General features: G+C 40.4%; 2 protein-coding genes across 2 annotated transcripts; one reads left to right on the top strand and one right to left on the bottom strand.

Moving 5' to 3' along the window:
- The first annotated feature begins 231 nt into the window (after positions 1-231).
- SNW1 (SNW domain containing 1) lies at positions 232-16651 on the top strand. Its single transcript, XM_065838188.2, has 14 exons — positions 232-318; positions 1371-1524; positions 2804-2965; positions 7885-7980; positions 8073-8179; positions 9018-9122; positions 9218-9287; positions 9973-10038; positions 11294-11410; positions 11768-11909; positions 13637-13733; positions 14535-14652; positions 15658-15821; positions 15897-16651. The coding sequence occupies exons 1-14, from the start codon at positions 305-307 to the stop codon at positions 16099-16101; spliced, it is 1617 nt and encodes a 538-aa protein (XP_065694260.1). The 5' UTR covers positions 232-304; the 3' UTR covers positions 16102-16651.
- On the bottom strand, positions 16580-21149 carry SLIRP (SRA stem-loop interacting RNA binding protein). Its single transcript, XM_065838190.2, has 4 exons — positions 21028-21149; positions 20771-20829; positions 18914-19021; positions 16580-16708 (listed from the first exon to the last, which is right to left on the bottom strand). Exons 1-4 carry the CDS (start codon positions 21119-21121, stop codon positions 16649-16651), a joined length of 321 nt encoding a protein of 106 aa, XP_065694262.1. The 5' UTR covers positions 21122-21149; the 3' UTR covers positions 16580-16648.
- Between the last annotated feature and the right edge of the window lie 33 nt (positions 21150-21182).

Here is a 21182-nt window from a genome sequence, read left to right as displayed (position 1 = left end):
ATTTTCAGCTTTTTATTTGGACACCTACAGCTGGATGCACCATAAAGTTACTGAACTTGTTGTAAACTAACTGAACACACAGATGTCAGGGAAAAAAAAAAAAAAAAAAAGAAAAAAGGAGTGTATTTGTCCCGGTTTTGTCGCAGCTGTGCCCAAGGGACCTGCACGGCTCCGGTCACCCAGACTACAGTTCCCAGCACGCACCGCAGGGGTGGCGCATGCGCAGCTGCTGCCCCCGCCCGTTCCCGCCTGCCCCTCCTCTGCCCCACGGCCTGGCGCCTGGGAAGACGACGGAGGCGGCAAGATGGCGCTTACCAGGTGCGTTTGGCCGGCCTCAGCTAGTCTGGATCGGTGGCTGTGCTCCCTGGCTTGCTTGCGGCTTCCCAGCCGCCTTGCGAGGCTCCGACCGACAAGAGAGGCCGCGCTAGGGAGCACGCTGCGAGGCCGCGGCCTCTCCTGTGCGGTGGGCCCGCCGGCCGGGGAGGAGGCCGGGCCGCGGCCTGAGGGAGGGCGGCGAGGGCCGAGTCGGGGCTGGGCGGGCCGGACCAGCTGGCTTGTGCTGCTTTGTCGTGCCCGGGCGTGAGGGGTGTTTGGCGCTGCCTCTGGGTCAGGGCTCTGCCTCCCTGGCGTGTGTTCTGCGGGCGGGAGGAGCTGCTCTGCCTCGGCGGCGTGGCCGGGGGTCTCCACCGTGAGCGAGAGCGAAGGGTGCTTGTGGCGAGCCGCTGCATCTGTCGCACACCCCGGGAGTGCAGCTTCGGCTGTCTGCCCTGCAAGGCCGGCTCTCTCGGAGGGGAACGCGGCCTTAGACAACACGGAGAAGGTCCCCACAGTCTAGACGAGTTGGAAAATGGGAAGTGAAGAAATTATGTTTCGACTAATTGGTCTTGACCAGGAGGTATCTGGCATTAGGGAGGGAGCTTGTTCGCAGATCTTTTTGTAGGTGTTTGCCTTGAGAGAAAGGAAGTGCAAGTCGTTGGGACTGAGGGCTTGTTTTCTTTTTCTACTCCGTAGTGGTGGAAAGAATACACAGCGCAGTGTGACATTGTTGTCGAAGAATAGGCATTGTCACACATTCGCATTCAAACAAGATGTGAATGTGGATTAATTTAACATCAGATTTTGTAGGGATCTTCTAGAATGCTGAGGGAGCACACATTTGTTTTCCCCCTGTAATCACAGGAGTTACTGCCCGCTGGTTTATGAGAACAATACTCAAATTTCATAAATTGTTTCTTAATATGCATGGAGTGATTGTAGAGAAAATAATAATTTAGTAGTAGACTGATGCATAAGTGAGTGTCACTGCGTGAAATTATCAGAATTAACTTTTTATGTCTCTCTTTTTTTGGTGGCTGACTGTGGGTGTGCAGTTTCTTACCTGCTCCAACCCAACTGTCTCAAGACCAGCTTGAGCTAGAAGAAAGAGCAAGAGCTCAAAGATCCAGGCAGACTGCTCTAGTCTCATCGCGAAGGGAACCTCCCCCATACGGTTACCGAAAAGGATGGATACCACGGGTGCTAGAGGTAGATATTTAAATTCACATTATAGTAGTAGTGTCTCTCCTAATGTGTGTGTGTGGGAAGTATATTTTCTGGAGTAGAAATAAAGCTGCTAGTGAGGGATAAAATTGTTAGAGTTGGAAGGAAACTTCAAAATTTGTCAAAAATTCATTGTTTAAGTATGTTACTGGAAAAAGGGTTCTGGACAATGATCTGTGTATTTAGCTGTAATCCTTACCAGTTTAATGTAATTTCATCTGGAAGTGTCAAAAGGTAGAAGGGAAAATACAGATGGATAGCTCTGATTTCAAAATTGTTTTAGTATAGTTTCTCACTGAGCCACAAAAGATTTTGAAATGGTACTCGATAATAACATCTGAGACCTGCTCTGATAAGTCAGAAGCCAGTGTTCTTAGGACAAGGCATGCTGTTGAGGTTTTGATACATTAATTTGTGTGTGATCCTGCATTGTCCCCAAATGCCATCCTTTCATGACCTGGTGACAGCCTTGCCTTCATTTATACTTGAGTTCCATTTTTGTAAAGATGGACCCAACACTACCATGGCGATGCATTAGTGCAAGAGCAGGTGACTTCAGGTAGTAGTTCTGGCAGTTCTCTAAAGTAAAGCATTTTTATGTAGGTTCAGCATTTAATAAAGTGTATGATGTTAAAAATTATACCTTCATTTTAGTTCCATCCATACATGGTTTATTACTAAAGTTAATATTCCAGTGCTTATTCTTTTCGAGTGGTAGCAAAAGAACTTCTTAAGAAGTCAGGTGAAGATTTTAAAAAAGCTTCCAGCATCTCTGGGCCACTAAGTGATACGCATCTGAAAAAGACTGTTAAGGACTCCTTTCTGCCTCATAAATAAATGCAGATTGTTGAAGAGCTATGAATGTTTACTGAAGTACAAACTTTGTCCAGTGATCCTGGAATACTATAATTGAAAAAACAAAATCTGTTCTTAATAGATCAAGAGTTATGCAAAAATATGAGGAATGACGTGTTTTGTTCTGCCTAATATTTGAACATTGATTCTGTAACTTATTGTTGAATGTGGGACATTGAGTGGTAGATTCTTTGCAGGGAATAGTTACTGCAAGATGTCTTTGTACTTCAGTATCTTTTCTTTCAGTAAATTCTGTAGTCCCATGCTCTCTTACCAGGTAAAATAATAAAGTTACTAGAGCATTCTGGGGATGTTTTGTTAAAATCTGTCCATTCTTTCATTCCATTTTCCACCTGTGCAAATGTTATACCATTATTTTTGTGTTTCATTCACTATTTCTTTTGTGTAGGATTTTGGAGATGGGGGTGCTTTCCCAGAAATTCATGTGGCCCAATATCCATTGGATATGGGCCGAAAGAAGAAAATGTCCAATGCTTTGGCTGTGCAGGTAGATGCAGAGGGAAAAATAAAATACGATGCAATTGCTCGACAAGGACAATCAAAGGACAAGGTAAGATTTCTTTAGTATGTAGGTTGACATGTATACATGAAGAAGTGATATGTGCACATCACATATACTTAAACTCATTGATCTGGCATTAGACAAATGGATTGCCTCCTTGAGCTACAATCCTGCTTTCTTGAAGTTAGACAGACAGGGGCATTTTGGCCAGGATCACTATGTGATATTCTCCCTTATGTAATGAAAGGGTAAGGAAGAAATGGTGAGAGCCTCTACACGAAACTTAACCTGATAGCTCAGTAGCTTTCATTGGAGAGCTCTCCAGTGAAGGCCAGAAACTGAAAACCGACCTGATCGCAGGCAGCCTCATTTCAGTGTGTAGAGATGGGGGGCAAAAACAACAACAATAATCACCACACAAACAAGAAAGCACAGTCCAGCTTTCAGAATACTACACCTTTTGTCGTGCTCATTTAGCATTTGAAGCTTATGGCTGTTTTCAGTATTGAGTGCTTTTACAATTTTTTTAATTTTATTTTTTTGTAATTGTAGCAGAAGATATTGCCAGTGGTTATACTCCAGAATTGTTGTGTTAAGTTCAGTGATGGCAAGATTCTCATCAAGTTCAATGGGAACCAACTTTAGTTTCCTGTATACAGTAGCCTTTTTGAAAATGAAGAGATGACACTTTATCTTGAAGTCCTAACTAGTACTGAGGAGACCAGTTACTTGGGTCTCTGACATTGAGGAGTATCTACGTCTGTCTTTTTAAACGTTACAGTAGACTTCATTAAAACTTGAATTCTCTTAAGCAGGAGTTGGGGGCTAAAAAACTGCTAAGCCATGACCAAATGTTTAACCAGCTGCTTGTTATAGCAAGCGTCTCCTGTAAAGAATAGGCTAAACCAAAGAAAATCTAAAGAGAGGGTTAACTTCAGAGTGGTTTTTAGTGGAAAGATATGAGTAGCTGTTTTCAAAATAGTTCGACTTGTCCAGCTTTAATTTAGGATACCTTGAAAAGTTTATTGGTATGTAAAGTGCCTCATGTCTTACTGTAAATAAGGAAGGGAAAAAAAACTATCTAAACAGAAAAACAAAAGATGAACTTTATCTCTCAAACAAAAAATAGGGTGAGAATTCTAAGAATATCGGAGAATTTATCTTTTTTTAACAGATTTTTTTGTTGTTGTTTTAAATTGAGTGTCTTTATTTATCAAGAGGAAGGTACTAAAATATTAACTACTCTTACAGAATCTTGTAATGTGAAATATTTGATACTTGATACTAAATAGAAATTTCACTTATCCCAAAGCAGAAAAAGTAATTTGGAGTAGATAAGTAGACAAGAATTAATAATTGTACTGATAAACACAACAAGAACAACAAAACCAAAAAAATACCATCACCACAGTGTAGCTAAACCCTAATTTGTACAACTTGTTAAGTACATCCTTGCCTACCTGTAGGATGAGGTTTAACTTTCATACAGTAGAACTGCTCAGATAGGGATCTAAGTATGTTTGAAAAAGAACTGGTAATGATAGTATGCCTTAGGCAAAAAACGACTGGCCTTTCATTGTGCCTTATTTGGTTCAGCATCAGGAATATACTTAGGTAAAGTTAAATTTAAGCTGTTAACATTTGTCATATTCAATTAATGAAGATCTGTACCAGCATTCATTAATTCATTTCCATATGGCATCTATAAGGAAGCAGTAATAGTCTCATTTTGTGGCTGTACTCACCAGGATGGAAGAGATGAGTGGTTTTTCCAAAAGTGGACTCTGTAGAATTGGTATTGGGGTTTCCTAAGCCTAAGCTCTGCCTTCTGAATCAGCTTGATTCTGATTGCATCCAGCTGGACGTAAGTGCTGAGGATAAAAATTAAGTATAGTGGTTCAAGGATCAGGGTAAAACTGAGGGAAAATGACATATTTGAAACAATTTCACTAGTATTGCTTGATGTGTTTTGCAGGAGGGAGGAAGCATTAGCAGATATCTCATAGGAAGCAGTTCTTCAATGATCTGTGTTGAATATTGTGGAATATTTTCTGTAGGAGAGAACTTCTGATAGTACATTGTCAGTAGGATTACATACAGAAGTTTCATTATCCTAAGAGCTGCAGTCATAATTCAAATAATTATTCAATCTTAATACTTGGAGCTAAGAGAAATAGATACTCAGCAGCCTGCCAGAAATGAGATCGAGTTCCTGATCCTGTTCTATGAGCTGCTTGTTTGGTCTGAGTTAAGAAGTAAATTTTGCTTTTGCTACAGCTTATGGATTTTTTTGAAGTTGAATTTAATATTCTGCCTTCTTGTAGAGGCAGCAGTTCCATCACCCAGCCCCTGTATCTTGGTGGCTTGTCAGCAGTTTCTGTTATTGCAGTGGTTCATCTCTCTTGCATCTGTTCCCTTACATATTTAAAAAATAGTTGCTTCAGAGAATTTTCCTTGAAAAATGCTGACATAATGAGATAGTTTGACAAGCCTCCTGTTTGAGGATGGCAGAAAGTCTGCTAGACACAAAATGCTGGATAATGTTGATGAACCTGGACACATGACCTTATGGATCCCAGGATGAAGTGTCCTCTGGTTGTCCAGAAGAAGGATTTCCAGCATTAGCTGTGTAGTTAGCTCTTGTGCCACTATAGATTCTTCCAATGCATTCTCTACTGATGTGACTAAAAGCCAGGCTAAAATAATGCATCAATAATGGATATATTCTGGTAAGACTAATGCCCTCTCGCCTTATTAGGAAAATAAGGACATATAATGGCTTCCTGCGTTTTTATTAAGACAGAAGAGAGAGTGAAATCAAGGAATGAAATTATTAGGTCCATTATTTTTTTCTGGCAAGGCTGATTTTTCTGTGCAGGAGTTGGATTTCTTCTTAGTGGCCCAAGGCTGCAGCTTAGATGTTAAAGGAGAAAAAAAATCTTACCTACAGCTTTTTCTCAAGATGGTGAACTCAGTTGAAACATTCACAAGAGACTAGTTCCATTGTTGAAGGAACTCCTGTCACAGTGATCGAATGAGTTAAGAGAATATGAATATAACTAAAATAACCAAAAATATGTAACTCATAATGTATTTACGTTTGTGGTAGAGCTTGCTTTGAGAGCCTGTTGCTATTTTTTTTCTCTGGTGCGTGTGCCAGGCTTCCAACCAGGTAATTGTAATGGCTTCTAAAATATTATGTGCTTCATATGGAGAAACCGTTCTTTGACAAGGAAGGAATTAATTCTGGAATGCCTGCTGGTAGCTTCTCAATTTACATGTAGGATTGAGGAGCGCTGTACAGGGCTGCTCTGGATATATAGAATAAAATATGTTCAGGGGAGGGATTTATGTGTTACAAATTAAGACATTTCTGTCAAGACACTTGCCTCTATCAGGTATCTGTGAAAGTCTGAGTGTGATTGATGTCTAAATCCTACCATGAGCTACAGTATTTAACACAACTAGTTAGGTAACATTGTTCCGTTCCCGATGACACTGGCATGCAGATTTCTAATTGCTGCCTGTTAAAGCTCCCTCAGCCAGAGAAGGGATTTTCTGGCTGTACCAAAAATTGAGTGTTTTGTTTCTGCCTAGGAGATTCTGCTTTTCAGTAGCAATCAGAATGAAATACCTGAAACACAGGCTGATGCTTCCTTTTAAACTTCACAGATTAAAAATGGTAGTGAATGGGCATAGTTTACATTGCTGTTAAAATAAGGTAAATATGTTGAAAAACAACACTGTGCAACATACTTTTCTGCCTGTGTATAATGATTCAAAAAAAGGACTCAAAATTAGAGTGTTTAAGAGTATCAGGTTTTTGCTCAAGACAAAAAATTGGGTATTTTCAGGCTAGTTTAATCCATGTTATGGATTTCTTCCACATTAATGCAGCTTGCCACTTGCATGCAATATTTTAGGGTTTAACTAGTTTATGCAGCTCATTTGTACCTCAGTGTACTGTGGTTTCAGAGCATCTCTTAGATTTTTTTTTTTTTTTTTAATTTTTATTTTTTAAATTCTTTGTCTTCTGGAATACTCTGAGCTCTTTCAGCATACATTGTTCTTCAGGCAGCAAGATATTTGGACTTAAAGTTAATTACTTTAGAGGAAAAGTGTTCTTCAGATGTCCTTTGTTCAGCATCTGAGAAGCCAGGATATTATTGGTACTAATTCAGAGGATTAAAATTTTAAGAGTGAAGGTTGAGAAGCAGTAAAAAGCTCTTGTATGACAAATTAATGCTGAGGCTAAAGGTCAATCTCATAGCTGGATGTGCACTTTATGATTAACTTGAAATAATAGTTGTAATGACTTTTAGCCCTTTGAACTAAGACTTTCTAATGTTATTTTGCTGGACAAATGTGAAACATGAATGTAACGCAATAATATTTTCCTTGTAGCCATCTAATAATGTTATTTCCCCACATTGAAACATTGAAAATTGGGGCTTAAAGCTAGTCACAGCATGTTGTATGAAGACTGAAGTATCTGTGTCAGGGGAAAGTGTAAAGAAGAGGTTTCTCAAGCATTTATTTTTTCAAGAACATAGCAAATGTAATGACATGAAAAAATCTAGATGCTAAAAACCAGTTTGTATCAAATTCTTAACTAATCATTGAAAACTAAAGTACAAATGTGGATTTTTCTGTCGGGGAGCCTCAATAAGAAAAACAATAGGAAATGGAAGCAGGAAACTGGTGTCTAATCCCAGGTCTTAGAGTGATTTACATTATTATATTTAATCAAATTGCTTCTTTTCTTCGATTATTCCATCTGTAAAATGCGGTCTAGAGTATATTACTTTTCTATGTGAGTCATTGAAGGATATGTAATTATAATGCATTTAGAGTTGTATGCAAGTTTTAATTAGTACCTAAGGTATAATCTAGGCCTGGGACGTTTCCTTTGAAATATGTACATTTATTCATATTTGCCAGCACTAATAAAATACACTGTCTTTCAGATTATTTACAGCAAATACACAGATCTTGTGCCAAAAGAGGTCATGAATGTGGACGATCCTGAACTGCAAAGACCAGATGAGGAGACAATTAGAGAGGTATTATATGCACTGATGTACGTAGTTACCAGAGGTATATTGTGTGTCTTGCATTTGTGTTGAGATTAATTTTGTGGTACTTTTATCTTCAGATAACAGAGAAGACAAGAGCAGCCTTGGAGAAATCAGTTTCCCAAAAAATTGCAGCAGCCATGCCAGTTCGAGCAGCTGACAAACTAGCTCCTGCACAGTACATTCGGTATGTAGTGCTGGTGGGTGTGCAAGATGTTGCTACATGTAAAATTGATTAAAATTAGGATATTCCTTTAATTTCTGAGAACATAAATTCCTCTTGAATGATGTTCTTCTGGAAATAATATGAAACTGGCTTAAGTATTTTGAACTAACCCACTAATGATAACCTAGTTTGAAGTGTGTTGAAAAATGTCTTAACATGTCATGAGTTGTGGCACATTGTGGCGGGGTTATTATTAGAACAACAAAATGTAGCTTTGTCAGGGGGCACTATGAATGATGCTGTCCTGGAAACAGTCTTTACTGGGAGTTTCAACCCAGGACAAGGCATGTAACAAGGTTTTTCCCTTATATAAAATGAGCAACTGGAAAGAGTTGTAATTCCCAGGAGACTGATCCTTATTTGTGATGATTTTCTGCTGCCACCACAGAAAAATTCCATGGCAGGGTTAGACTTGGCCTGAGGTGAATTCTGCAAAAAAGTGTGTGAAGAGGTTCTTAATAACCACTAAATATTCACTAGGGATTCACTGACATAGGCAAAGAGTATTGTGACACGCTTTGTGTACTCTTTTAGTTTGTTTCTTCTACTTTGGAATCTAGGTTGAAACAGGAGATTATAGCCCTGGGCAGATATATTCTGTCTGGTGTAGTTGATTCTGTGCATTCAGTCCAGTATCCTCTGTGCAGTTACCTCCTCCTGGCATTCACAGTGGAAAAGTTTTAAACTGGTGTGGATAAAGTGAAAATGCATCTAGAGCAGTGAACTGAGTGGAAATGGAGGTGGGAAAGGATTATCCAGCTGTGTGCAGAGAACTGAGTGCTTTGATTGTTTTATTCAGGTACACACCATCCCAGCAAGGTGTTGCCTTCAACTCTGGAGCAAAACAGAGAGTTATTCGGATGGTGGAAATGCAGAAGGACCCTATGGAGCCTCCAAGATTCAAGTAACTATTCAAAACTTCTTTATGGCAAGTAAAAGATTCTATAGTTTATTTCCATTTACAATATGCTGATTGTATTTGTTTTCTTAATTGTTCAGAATTAACAAGAAGATTCCACGTGGACCGCCTTCTCCTCCAGCACCTGTAATGCACTCTCCTAGTAGAAAGGTATGAAGTGCCCTAGCTGTTCTCAGTTTTGAACTCAAGATAGATTCACAAATTCTACTTTGGTCTAGTTCATTTTTGTGCATCTTCTCTTTATTGCTCTTTTGATGTGATGTCAAGTGATAAACTTGGTGCCTGGTGCATCTTTGGGGCTTTTTTTTGGTAGTTCTGAAAGTTCTCTTCCTATGTACCTTGTCAGATGTTGAGTAGATTTTTCATGTATTTCATGCAAGGCTGTAGTGCTGGAGTTGTCCGTGGCATGGAATGAGTTGCTTGAGGCTTTAGCCTTGATACACTCATACTGCTTTTAGACAATACTGTTAAGCTAATCCTTAGTAACACAAGTTTGTTTGTTACAAGCTTAGCTGCCTTCTGAGAGATGAGTGTGATGGTGGTTCATGAGTTTCTTACAACTTGAACTGCCGTTAGATGTGCATGTTAACCAGCTCGTTGTGAGTCAGTCTGTGTGATGAAAGTTTACAAGGATGGCCGAGAAGCTGTCATGACTTTATTCAGCGTTGGCAAAGGTACATTGTTGCCGCTAAGAAGGCTTTTTTTTTTTTGTAGCAGTGTGCTGAACTTTGCACTCTAATGTATTTCCATAGCTTCATAGCTGCCTTTGAGAAAGAAAACAGTACTTTCTTTTGCTATACACCTAAAGATGACTTTGCTTCCTCTCTTAAATCAGATGACTGTGAAAGAGCAGCAAGAGTGGAAAATTCCTCCATGCATTTCAAACTGGAAAAATGCAAAGGTAATTAAGTTGTCATAAATTCACCTTTCTAATGTTGCACTCTGCTGGGAGATTGCTAGGAATGATTTAAGCTTGAATAATACTGGTTTTAAACTTCTAGATATAGGTAAAATGACTGCTTCCAGCATGGAGAACACACAATTGTACAGCTCAGTTTTTTTCTCTTCGACCTATCTCGGTTGTCAAATTGACAGGAGTACAGAATGGAGAGATAGTATATTACTTCATGGTAGAGATTATGTAGTTTGAGTGGAAAAAATTACATTAGTTAAAATCTCCATAATAGTGGAGTATGTGGAGTCTGAAACCAAAGTCTCTGGAGACCACAAAGTAAAGCCATTGAAACAAGAAGGGAAGGGTAATTCCCAGAGAACCAAGCATGTTTATTTTTAGTACTGCGATCTGAATTTTTGGGAAGTTCTTGTTGCATTATTTTACTAATATTCATTTTCATCACTGGTTAGCTTAGACAATACTTAGACAAAAACTCTTATTTCTTATTTGAGTAGGTACGTTCTGTCCCTTTGATTTTTATCAGCCAGTAAGTTTATGTTCAGAGACAAGGAAGAATCTACAATTTGCTGCAGGAACTGGTCTAATCATTCTCAAACTTACCAAGCTGTTGTTGTGAGGCGGCCTCTTCAAAGGGAGGAAGGAAAAGCTACATGTTTGGATGTTGTTTTTTTTTAGTTCTACCCCAACACAGCTGTATAACTGGGACTGACACTAATTAGTAGATCAAATTTTAGGTCACAGATGCTAAAACCAAAGCAAAAAATTTTGTAGAGCTCTCTAAAAATCTTAAAATATCATCTATAAATACTTCTAGGTTTCAGCTTTTGAAGGCAAAATTGGCATTTAGTGTATCTTGCTTTTGCTGGCAGCCTTCCACCTTTCTCATTTGGAATCAGCTAACATCTTTAACAGTTTAGGGAAAACAATTTTTAAGCACAAATAGCTTAGGGGCTGGGAAACTTATTAAAAAGAGTAGACCTTATCAATCAAAACCTGTCATTTGTACTAAGATGTAACTTGAAGGAAGGTTGTGATTCAGATTTGGAGAGAGTGGCATTGGAGGGGAGCTTAGTGTTACCTGGTATGAATTCAAAGTATGTATAAAAGGTCCATTGAGGTGTATTAATGATGGGTTTTGAGTTTTGTGTGTGTTTTTGTTTTCTTACACAATAAATATAATAATGTTTGTTGTCACGAATAAGTTAATTTCTGTGATTAACTGCCTCTGTTTCCACTATAGGGTTACACCATTCCATTAGACAAGCGTCTGGCTGCAGATGGCAGAGGATTGCAGACTGTTCATATTAACGAAAATTTTGCCAAGCTTGCTGAGGCTCTCTACATAGCTGACAGAAAGGTCAGGTGGTTGTTTAAACTGTTTTGTTCCATGTGGTTTTATCTTCTTCGTATATTTATTTCCTTGGGAAAATCAACTGTGAATAGGCTATAGCTTTTTGATTTGTCCTGCTTCTTGGCCAAACCTAAGACATGAGATTTTATCCACAGTATCTTTTAATCGTTGGCTCAGCATGGGTTAAACTATTGGTGGTCATGGGTCTTATTGCTCAGCTCTAACTGCTGTAGGTGTGTGGCATTGAACTTCACCTTTGTGGCTTGATTCCTGCCCTGTTTACCAGATAACTCGATGACAAAAGATCTGCTTGCATACCAGGTGCTAGCTTTTTCTCATCTTAACTATGTCTTATGTGTGCAGGCTCGTGAGGCTGTAGAGATGCGTGCCCAGGTGGAGAGGAAGATGGCTCAGAAAGAAAAAGAGAAACATGAAGAAAAGCTCAGAGAAATGGCTCAGAAAGCCAGGGAGAGAAGAGCAGGGATCAAAACCCATGTTGAAAAAGGTACATTTGTATGTTATTAAGATGCTATGTTGGGTTTTATTTTGTTTTGTTTTCCTAGCACAATCTAAAGTCTGGGTTTGGAGAAATAACCCAAGAACTTACAATACCTAAATATGAACTGTAATTTCTAAGCGTGACGTCTGTTCTTCATGTCTTGTCTTGATAAGCCAGTGAATTTGGTTAATTCAGTGGCTGGTCTGATGGGATCTGAATTTGAACCTCATAGCAGTATGTCAGGGTATACAGGTGTAGGACATTGTTGAGAATTTAAGAGTTGTTAACCAGTCAGTACAAGTAATAGCTTCTATGGACTGTTCTAATTATTTTTTATTTTGAAAAGGCCTGTTGCAGATGAAGAGCGACTTCGTTTATGAGAACTAAACCATCCTTAAGTTTTCAAAGATGGTAAATGCAATATTCTGTCTCTTGCATTGTTATAACTGGTCTTGCAGAACTGTAGTTCTGTTGGCCACTAGGCCCAAAAACTGATAATCTAAATCATAACCATTGTGATAATGATTGAAATGACATTTCAAAGATCAAGATGCTGAACTTACAGAGCAGTTACAGTCTCTCATTGTTACTAAAAGGCGGAGGTTACTGTCATATAATGCCAAATCCTGCAGCTGGGATGGACAAACCTCTTCCCACCAGGCTTGGGACTGACCACCTAGAGAGTCACCTTGTTGAGAAGGACTTGGAAGTCCTAGCAGACCATGTGCTGAACGTAGACCAGCAGTGTGCCCTGGTGGCAGTAATGCTAAGGGCATACTAAGCTGTTTCTGTGGGAGTGTTACCAGTGAGTCAAGGGAAGTTACCATTTCCTTTTACTGGTGACCTGTTAGACTGCATCTGGAATACTGGGTGTAGTCATAGGTCCCCAGGTACAAGACAGACATTGATAAATGGGAACAAGTTCAGTGTAAGGCCACCAGAATGGTCAGGGGCTAGAGCATCTGCTCAGTGAGGAGATGCTGAGATAATGAAGCTTGTTCTGCCAGGAGAAGGTATGCTTTGGGGAGAGGCCTAATGGAAGCTTACCCATACTGACAAGGAGATCAGGGCTCTTCACTAAGCTGTACAGTGGAAGAATAACACTGTGGTCAAAAGTTGAAGAAGGCGGTTCCAGCTATATCCAAGGACAAAAATTTTTACCATGAGGAAAATAAGCAGTGGGAAGAAGTTGCCCAGGGAGGGTGGCAATCTCTGCCCTGGGAGGTTTTCCCCAGCTGAGTGTGGAAAGCCTAAGCAACTTGGTTTGAACTTATTCAGCATTGATGCTTCTTTCAGCAGGAGGCTGAGTTAGAGACTCCTTTCCCTTCCAACCTGAGTGAATCTGTGACAGTGAGTCACAGAACATTCTTCAAGGTGCTTTGATGCATGCATGTTTGAACAATATTTTTACACTGAAAACATGAAAGTATGATACGGTGATCTGTAGGTGTTTTACGATATTAATTCCTAGATTATTAAAATATTCTAAGCTCTTGAAAGTTAGAACACGGTTGTTGGATATGCCTGCTTTGACTCTCTCATCAAGGACAGTTGTGGCATAAGAAAGCTGTGGCTTTCCATGTGTTCAGTTTGTTTAAAGTGTAACAGTTTAAGTGGTGCTAAGGGTCACTTCTGTAAAAGAATACTGAATTGAATCACTGTACCAATGTCTGTGGCATAGTTATTCATTCTTCAAATATTTGTCTTTAATGAGCAATCTTGCATTTGTTCAGAGGATGGTGAAGCTAGAGAAAGAGATGAAATCAGACACGACCGGCGCAAAGAGAGACAGCATGATAGAAATCTTTCCAGGGCAGCCCCTGACAAAAGGTGAGTCGCAGAAGAAAGCTGCTTTATTCCTGTACTGGCACTGGCTTCCCCACTGGGGAAACTGTTACACTGGGTTTTCCCCTTTTGTTTGATGCAAGTGTCTGAATTTTACCTTGTGAAGATACTCAGTGGTTTACACTGGAACCTGGTGTTCACGGTTCATTCATTGCATGAAATGGCATTACTGTGTTGACAGACTGCAGTACGCTCTTCTAAATTTAGAGTTTACCAGATGAATGGAGGAATGGGGGGTTGTTGGTTTTGGGTGGGTTTTTCTTTAGCAGAACTGCTGACAGCAAAGGTTGAAACCTTGATCCTCTAACCTAGTGAGACCAGAATATTGTTAGTGGCTTTGTTTCTGGAAGCTGTTCATTTGAAGTAAGCTTAGATTTATAAGTGTAGGCTGAAATGTCTTTTTTTGCCCAAGCCAGTGAGATTTCTGAGCACCAGTAGTTTCTGGAGATTGAAAATCTCTAATATCTTAAAACTAGATTGCTCAGCCTTCCTAGAATATAATTACACTAGTTCTTGCAAATAATAAATATGACATTTTAGACCAAGTCAGCTTGATGTAAATTTGAGATAGTAGAAAGCAAATTTAAATGTCATTCCCAGCTGAACATAACTTTCCCAAATGTTTCCTTTGCCAGAAGACAAATTTCAAATGTTACCTAGTAAGGAAGGGCAATAGTCAAAATCAGGTTCCTGAAGCAAATAGTAACTAATACAGGATCAGGTTGCAGTTGAGTATGGCAGGAATATGGTTTACTGACCTAATAAAACTTAACACTTTTAATTCAGGTCAAAGCTGCAGAGAAATGAAAACAGAGATATCAGTGAAGTTATTGCCCTAGGGGTACCCAACCCCAGGCCATCCAATGAAGTCCAATATGACCAGAGGTTGTTCAACCAGAGCAAGGTAAAAATACCTTTTCACAGCTGTGCAGCTTTCTGTGAGAACATGCTCATCCTTCCTCAGGGGCTATGGCTGGAATACTAAAGGGATCCTGTTCTCATGGACCATGTAGATGCACTCTTAAAGGGGTCTCTACATGACTGGCAGGGAAACTATTGATCTCCTTTATCCATAGCTGATGCAACAAAAAGGGAATATCCTGAATGTATAACTGGATTAAAGTGGTTTTGTTGCATTTTTTCTCACTGGGGAGTGGGGAGAAAGAAGCTATTTTGCCTTCAAGCTGCAGTGACCTCATTTTCTTCTTTCGGACAAATGTACTGACTGAATAAGGAAAACCTGCTCTGAGAGAGAAGCAAGTAAAAACTTCCTATTACTGTTATTGCTCATGTTAAAAATCCTTCTGAAGATATAGTTAACAGCAACATTTATTTCCCCTGAACTTTATACTATTCAGAGATTAAAATTAGATTAGGCTTCAGAAAGTCCCTGAATAGTTTGTCAGTCATTCTTTTTCACATCTCCAGTGAAAGACTTGCAGGCAGAAGGGAAAGCTGATGAATCAAAAGTGAACAAGCAGGCACTTCTTCTACTTTCACAGTTTACATAAACCTCTGTGATTTGCATCAGTCAGCTTAAATAATGTTTTCCAGAAATTCTGAATAATATATGTTTCTGTATAGCTGTACTTGGCTATTACAGACAGCTGTAGTTGCAGGGCAGACTGAAATGATCCATTACTCTGAAAAATGAATGGCCTGTAATCCTTCCTGCTGCTTTCTGGAAGAGGCTTGTAATGATTGTCTGCTGTTCTCTGGACTTAATGCCAGACCCAAAACCACTCATATCCTAATGAAGTGCTTGAACTCATTTGAAATCAACCGTAAATCACACAATGCCATGTTTTTGTATGTGTGTGACACCATCAGTATATCTTGATGTTAAAATAAATTAGCTTAATTTTTCCAGGCTCATTTGTGTTACGCTGCTGTTTGTTCTTCTTCACAGGGTATGGACAGTGGCTTTGCTGGAGGAGAGGATGAAATTTATAATGTTTATGACCAACCTTGGAGAAGTGGTAAGGATATGGCCCAAAACATCTACAGGCCAAGTAAAAATGTGGATAAGGACATCTATGGTGATGATTTAGAAGCTCGAATAAAGACCAACAGGTAAGGAAATAAAGAAATATTCTTAATCCATACTCCAAAGTGACAGTCAACTGAGTATCACCTCTCCTCCTGCAGGTTTGTTCCTGACAAAGAGTTTTCTAACTCTGATCGTAACACCAGGGGGAGGGGCAGAGATGGACCAGTTCAATTTGAGGAGGATCCATTTGGTTTGGACAAGTTTCTGGAAGAAGCTAAGCAACATGGTGGTTCTAAACGGCCATCAGATAGCAGCCGCCCTAAAGAACACGAGCATGATTCGAAAAAGAGGAGGAAGGACTGAATGCCTCTGCTTGAGTAGTGGAGAAATGGACTATAAGCTTGGACTTCAGGCAAAAGGCATTTTTAATATCGGAGGTATATAGGGGGAATGGCATAATACCACAGTTCACAGCTCTTGTGTCGTGTGGATATATGTACACACATTAATCCTACATAGGACAGCTACCCCTGGAGAGTGGAGGAATGGAGACCACTTTGAAACATTTCACAAGGGAATTGTTCTTTAGCAAGTGCTCTGACTTTGCTGATTCTCTGTTGGCCAGCATCTCAGGGTAAGAATGTAGCCCCTTCCTACAGCTTTAGGTTTTGTAGGTAGTTAAAGTTTTATTTCATCTGTTAAAAGCTTTTCTGCTGTATATAATTACTGTCTTACCCTGTAATGGATGCTAGAGAGTTTGACTCAGTCAGTCTTTAGTGGGGCTATACAGCTTATTTGAACAAGGAGGGGAAACAGCTCGATTTTGTTTTTAAAACAAATATTCATAGTTTCTCAGTAATCTTTATTTTAGTTTCTTTACATTTAGTGAAATAAAGCCTCCTTCCACTGCTCACTCACTTTGATTCTTTCTTTGACTGCGCCTTCGATGGGACTGCTGTCTGAGAGCGAGCTGAAAAAAAATGGAAATTAGTCAGTTAAGCAAGAAGGCTTGATATTTTTCATTTCTAATCTTCTAAAACATTCATGTGGAAAGGAGAAGATGGGTTTATAACTGGTTCAGTTTCATGAGCTGCAACCACAATTGCAAAGTTCCTGACGGGAAAGTAGAACAGAATTTGCACAGCAACTGCTAGTTCTATCAGCAAAAACCAGGGTGTTTCAAAAATATGGACCTAATTTCAAAGCAGTATAACTCACAATGGCAACATGTTACAATTACACAAAAATTTGCAAATGGTTTGATGAGTTAAAGCTTTAATAAATCAATTTTGTAAAAGTTGTAATAAATGCTCTGTGTTCCTTCCACCTGCTGTACAGACAACATCAAGAGGATAGCTGAATTTGACCCAAATGCCTCTCAAAGTGTCTCTTCCACTGAGGTCACTGCTGCAGTGATGCTGTTTGAGGTCATCCACATTAGTCGCTAATGGTGGCAGGAAAACACCATTGTTGACATAGCCCCATAAAAAGTCACAGGATCCATAAAACTGGGTCCATCTTTTTTGAAACACCCAGTACATCTTAAAAGCTCGTGCTTTCAAGTGGAACTAGTAGAAGTTAACTGTCTAAACCTAGCCTAGAGCAAAGCAGGAGGAGTGCTCTTGTATTTTGCTTTTAGAGAAGCTTGCATTTTTGAAGAAATGAAGAAAGCTAACTACTGCCTGCCTTCTGCTTTTTATTTCACTATAAAGAAGCCTGTTGCTCTTGTACCTCTTGTTAATATCCTCCAAGTCCAGACAGTTTAGTGAATATGGCTATCTTGCAGCTTAAAGAATAAAAAGTAGCAAAATAACTTCCAAGAAATTGCCCCTAAATGCTCATCTATGCTATTCTTAGTACTTATTTTTATAATTGTATATAGATAACATCCTAGTTATTTTCAGCCCAAATTATGAGGGATCAGCCAGTTGCCTGGTTTGTCAGAGTTTTAGACTGAAGTCATCAAACCACTCCATTTTTGCACCAGAGTTGTAACTATCACGTCAGCTCTTAAAAACATGGCCTGAAGTAACCACAACCAGTGAAGACTTCCGTAGTAGTATGGAACTGTGTCAAGCAAAATACTTTGTCACAATCAATCAACCTGCTGCATCCCTGAAGTCTCTCGTCCCTTCATTTTACTGTTATCATCTCCTAGCATTGAAAGTCTCAAAACAAGAAACTATTTGTCAGAATGACAATGAAGAATTATTCAAATACATGAACTGATCATGTCTGTAAAACCAGCCTGGTTTTGCTCGTGATTTCACTCTGTACTACTAGGTCTGAGTAGCTAGGTGAGTCTGCCCTTAGTAATCTGCCCCTAATTAGTGAACATACTAGAGGCAAGTGTCTGATGATTCTGACATGAGGCCCATTAATTTATTAACAGCTCTGGGCAGCCATAGAATGAAAAAAGGATATTGAGTCAATCTGTCAACACCACTATAAATTAAGTGTTTGGAAAGTGGTGGGCTGGCCATTTCTTTGCTGGGTGTAGTTGCTGCAGCAAAGCCATGAGACAGTTGTCTGACCAGTCAATAGCAGACACCTTTGTATGGGTGCTACAGCAAAGGTTTTAAACTAATCGTGTACACTGTCTGTTGATACGATACACTGATGCCCCGAGACTGCCAAATAGTGTCACGTTTTTCCTTTTACTAACATTTAAAATGTTAGAGATAGCAAGTAAAAAAAGCACACTAAAGCTAAAGTTATCTTAAACAGATGAAAGCAGGCAGCTGATTTTTCCCATACGCAATGATAGCTAACGATAAATGTTCAGTGAAGTTTAAAGCTTAGCTTTACATTCTTTGTCATCTTCCCCCTGCCACCCAGTATACAAATTACAAATACTAACTAGTTGCATGGCAGTTCCTGAACAGTTTAAGCGCATTCATATTCCTTTAGCTTAGCATTGTAAAAGGTTTTGATCTCTGGTATGTGATCTCTGTGGTATCTATGGATATATGATATCAGAACCTAATGAGTCGAGAGAGGGGAATAAACAAAAGTGTTAATTATTTAAAAAACGCTAAAAGCACGCTAAGTGGCAAAATGCTCAATCACACTTGGAACAAGTATGGCAATATTTTGATGTTACTGTGTCCAACCAGAGGCAGAATTAAAGAGCTCAACTCATTACATTACTTCATTAAAGGAATTAGCACATTACCTTGGCACCTTCAAGTATGTGGGAGTCCTTCTGAAGCACATTCTGAACATCTTGTGGAGTTGAGAATTTAATCCAGCAATAACGTCTGTGAAAGCCTGTATCTTTGTCCTAGTTACCAATTAAAAAAAAAAAAAATACTGTAGGAAATGTTCAAATAGGCGGTTAAAAACTTCCTATGAATATTCAATTTAAGGATTCAGAAATTGTCAGAGAAATCAGTACACTCGCTGTTTCAGAAGACTTTTTCACACTTTAAAACATGTACATTTAAGACATTGACAGCATGCGGGGGCCTAGCAGACGCTGTTCTGCACCTCTTTCGATTTGAGCCCAGCAATCATAAAATTTAAGATTTTAAGTTATAGCTGAAGACTGGAATAATGCATAGCTGGTTGTTTCAAACTGCAGTAGTTATCTATGATTAAGCCAGTCACAACAGAACTGACATTTAAATGGCTGCCTGATTTGAAAATAAGCCTGCCCAAGAACTTGAAAAGCATTCAGCAAGACAAAGCAGCTGCTTAAGATACTAAGAAAGCAGGCTGCAAGTCAAGATGACAAGCACTAACTGCTCTGAAAATAAAAAGAAAGTTACTTTCAATAATGATTTGCCAATCAGAAAAGACAGTTTTCAATAAATAGGAGATACTGCAGAAGAGCCAAGTCTACCAAAGTGCCTTTTATCCCAAGCTTTACATCAGAGTTCACAACAGCTCTGCCACTGAATTCACTCATCATCAGGCACGACTGGCAGCACTTCCAGATGCTGGTGAAACTAATCCGCAGGGTATTGTAGTCACACCGCCGGGTTTCAGCATCCCAGTAAGGTCTTAATGAGGGTGTCTTACACTGCTGGCAGATTTCTGTACTCTGGCAGCGTTAAGCATTAGTGAACACTCCTAAAGTAATCACCAAATCAAAACATACACACGTGCCTCAGTTCAGCTTTAATCAGAGACAGCTTTACGGTAAGCTGCCAGCCTTCACAAAGCAGCAAGGTGTTCTGTTCCGGGCCTGAGGAGCAGAGCGTGGCAGGCAGACACCTAAGCTTCAGTGTTCAGAAACAGACTATTTCAAACTATTTCTCTCCATCTCCAAACTAGTCTGATAGCAAAACTATCAGTTCACTAACTGAAGTTAACACTAAGCTTCATTTAACAGCCCATTACTCCACATGGAGAAACAGAGGCAGGTAGGAGAGCCTCTGCTACTTCAGCAATGACCTGCAACTTAGCCATAACAGAGTGGAAAAGGAACACTTTTTGACTGTTCAGCTGTTAAGAAACTGCACTAAATACTACTATCCCTGATCTACACGCTCAGAAGATAAATAATCTAAAGGGCAGAGCTGTGAACAGCTGACAGCTTGGGAGCACCCTGAGGAGGCTGCAGTTTCTGTACTAGCCCCTAGCTCTAGATGGGGTATGAACCCACAGCAGGGAATATTTGTGGGTGCATACCCACACCTCCAGGTTTTTTAGGCCAGTGAGACCAGGCACGTAAACACTTTATTCTTTGTCAGAAGAAAGCTAACACCATGATGGAGATCTCAAAGCACTTCTAGTTTAATCATTCAAGAACTAAAGTGTCAACATGATCTGAGGGACACACTTTCTAAAGCTCTTTCAAGGCCAACAGGAACCACCAAGCTCCAGCGAGGACTACAGCTCACAGACAAGCAGTGGCACTACAGGTGGAGAACACCGAAAATCTGAGTAGAGTACAAGAAGCTTCTAGAAAACAGCTCCGAGGCAGCGAGGGTTCAGCAGCACAGCCAACCAAGCCGGGCCCGGCGGGCACCAGCCGGCGGCCCCTCACCGCGTTACCGCGCTACCCGAAGAGCCTGCAGGTACTCACGAATGGCAGCTGACACCTCTGCACTGCCCCGAACTGGGAGAAGTACTCCTTCAGCTCCTCTACGGAGGAAACGCACCGGTTACACAGGCCCAGCGCCCCCACGCAGCCGCAACCACCCTGGCCCGACCCCACAGCCTGAACAGGCACACGCGGCGGGGCGGCCGCCACCGCCGCCTCCTCCTCCTCCTCCTCCTGTGCTGCCCGGCCCAGGGCAATCCCCAGCGCCGGTGGGGATGAAGGGAACGGCATCGACTCACTGCTCGACACGGTCCAGGGAACCTCAGCCACGAAGAGGTCGAAGGCTCTCCTGGAGCGACGGCCCACCGCCCGCACCGCGCTGGTCGCCGCCATCTTGGAGCGGCGACGGGAAGGGAGGCCCCGCCCCGGCAGTGCGCGCCGCAGCACCGCCCGC

Source organism: Patagioenas fasciata, chromosome 5, assembly GCF_037038585.1.
Source record: "Patagioenas fasciata isolate bPatFas1 chromosome 5, bPatFas1.hap1, whole genome shotgun sequence".
Classification (NCBI taxonomy): Eukaryota; Metazoa; Chordata; class Aves; order Columbiformes; family Columbidae; genus Patagioenas; species Patagioenas fasciata.
This window is presented reverse-complemented; position numbering and strand designations above follow the sequence as displayed.

Bases quoted from the DNA above. Each gene is read 5' to 3' on its own strand.
- SNW1 (XM_065838188.2), top strand. The intron at 11,411-11,767 runs GTCAGGTGGTTG...TTATGTGTGCAG, and splicing joins TCTACATAGCTGACAGAAAG to GCTCGTGAGGCTGTAGAGAT. The intron at 14,653-15,657 runs GTAAAAATACCT...TCTTCTTCACAG, and splicing joins GGTTGTTCAACCAGAGCAAG to GGTATGGACAGTGGCTTTGC.
- SLIRP (XM_065838190.2), bottom strand. From the start codon at position 21,121: ATGGCGGCGACCAGCGCGGTGCGGGCGGTGGGCCGTCGCTCCAGGAGA. The intron at 20,830-21,027 runs GTGAGTCGATGC...TTTCCTCCGTAG, and splicing joins TCCCTGGACCGTGTCGAGCA to AGGAGCTGAAGGAGTACTTC. The intron at 16,709-18,913 runs GTAATGTGCTAA...ATTTTTTTTCAG, and splicing joins ACATACTTGAAGGTGCCAAG to CTCGCTCTCAGACAGCAGTC.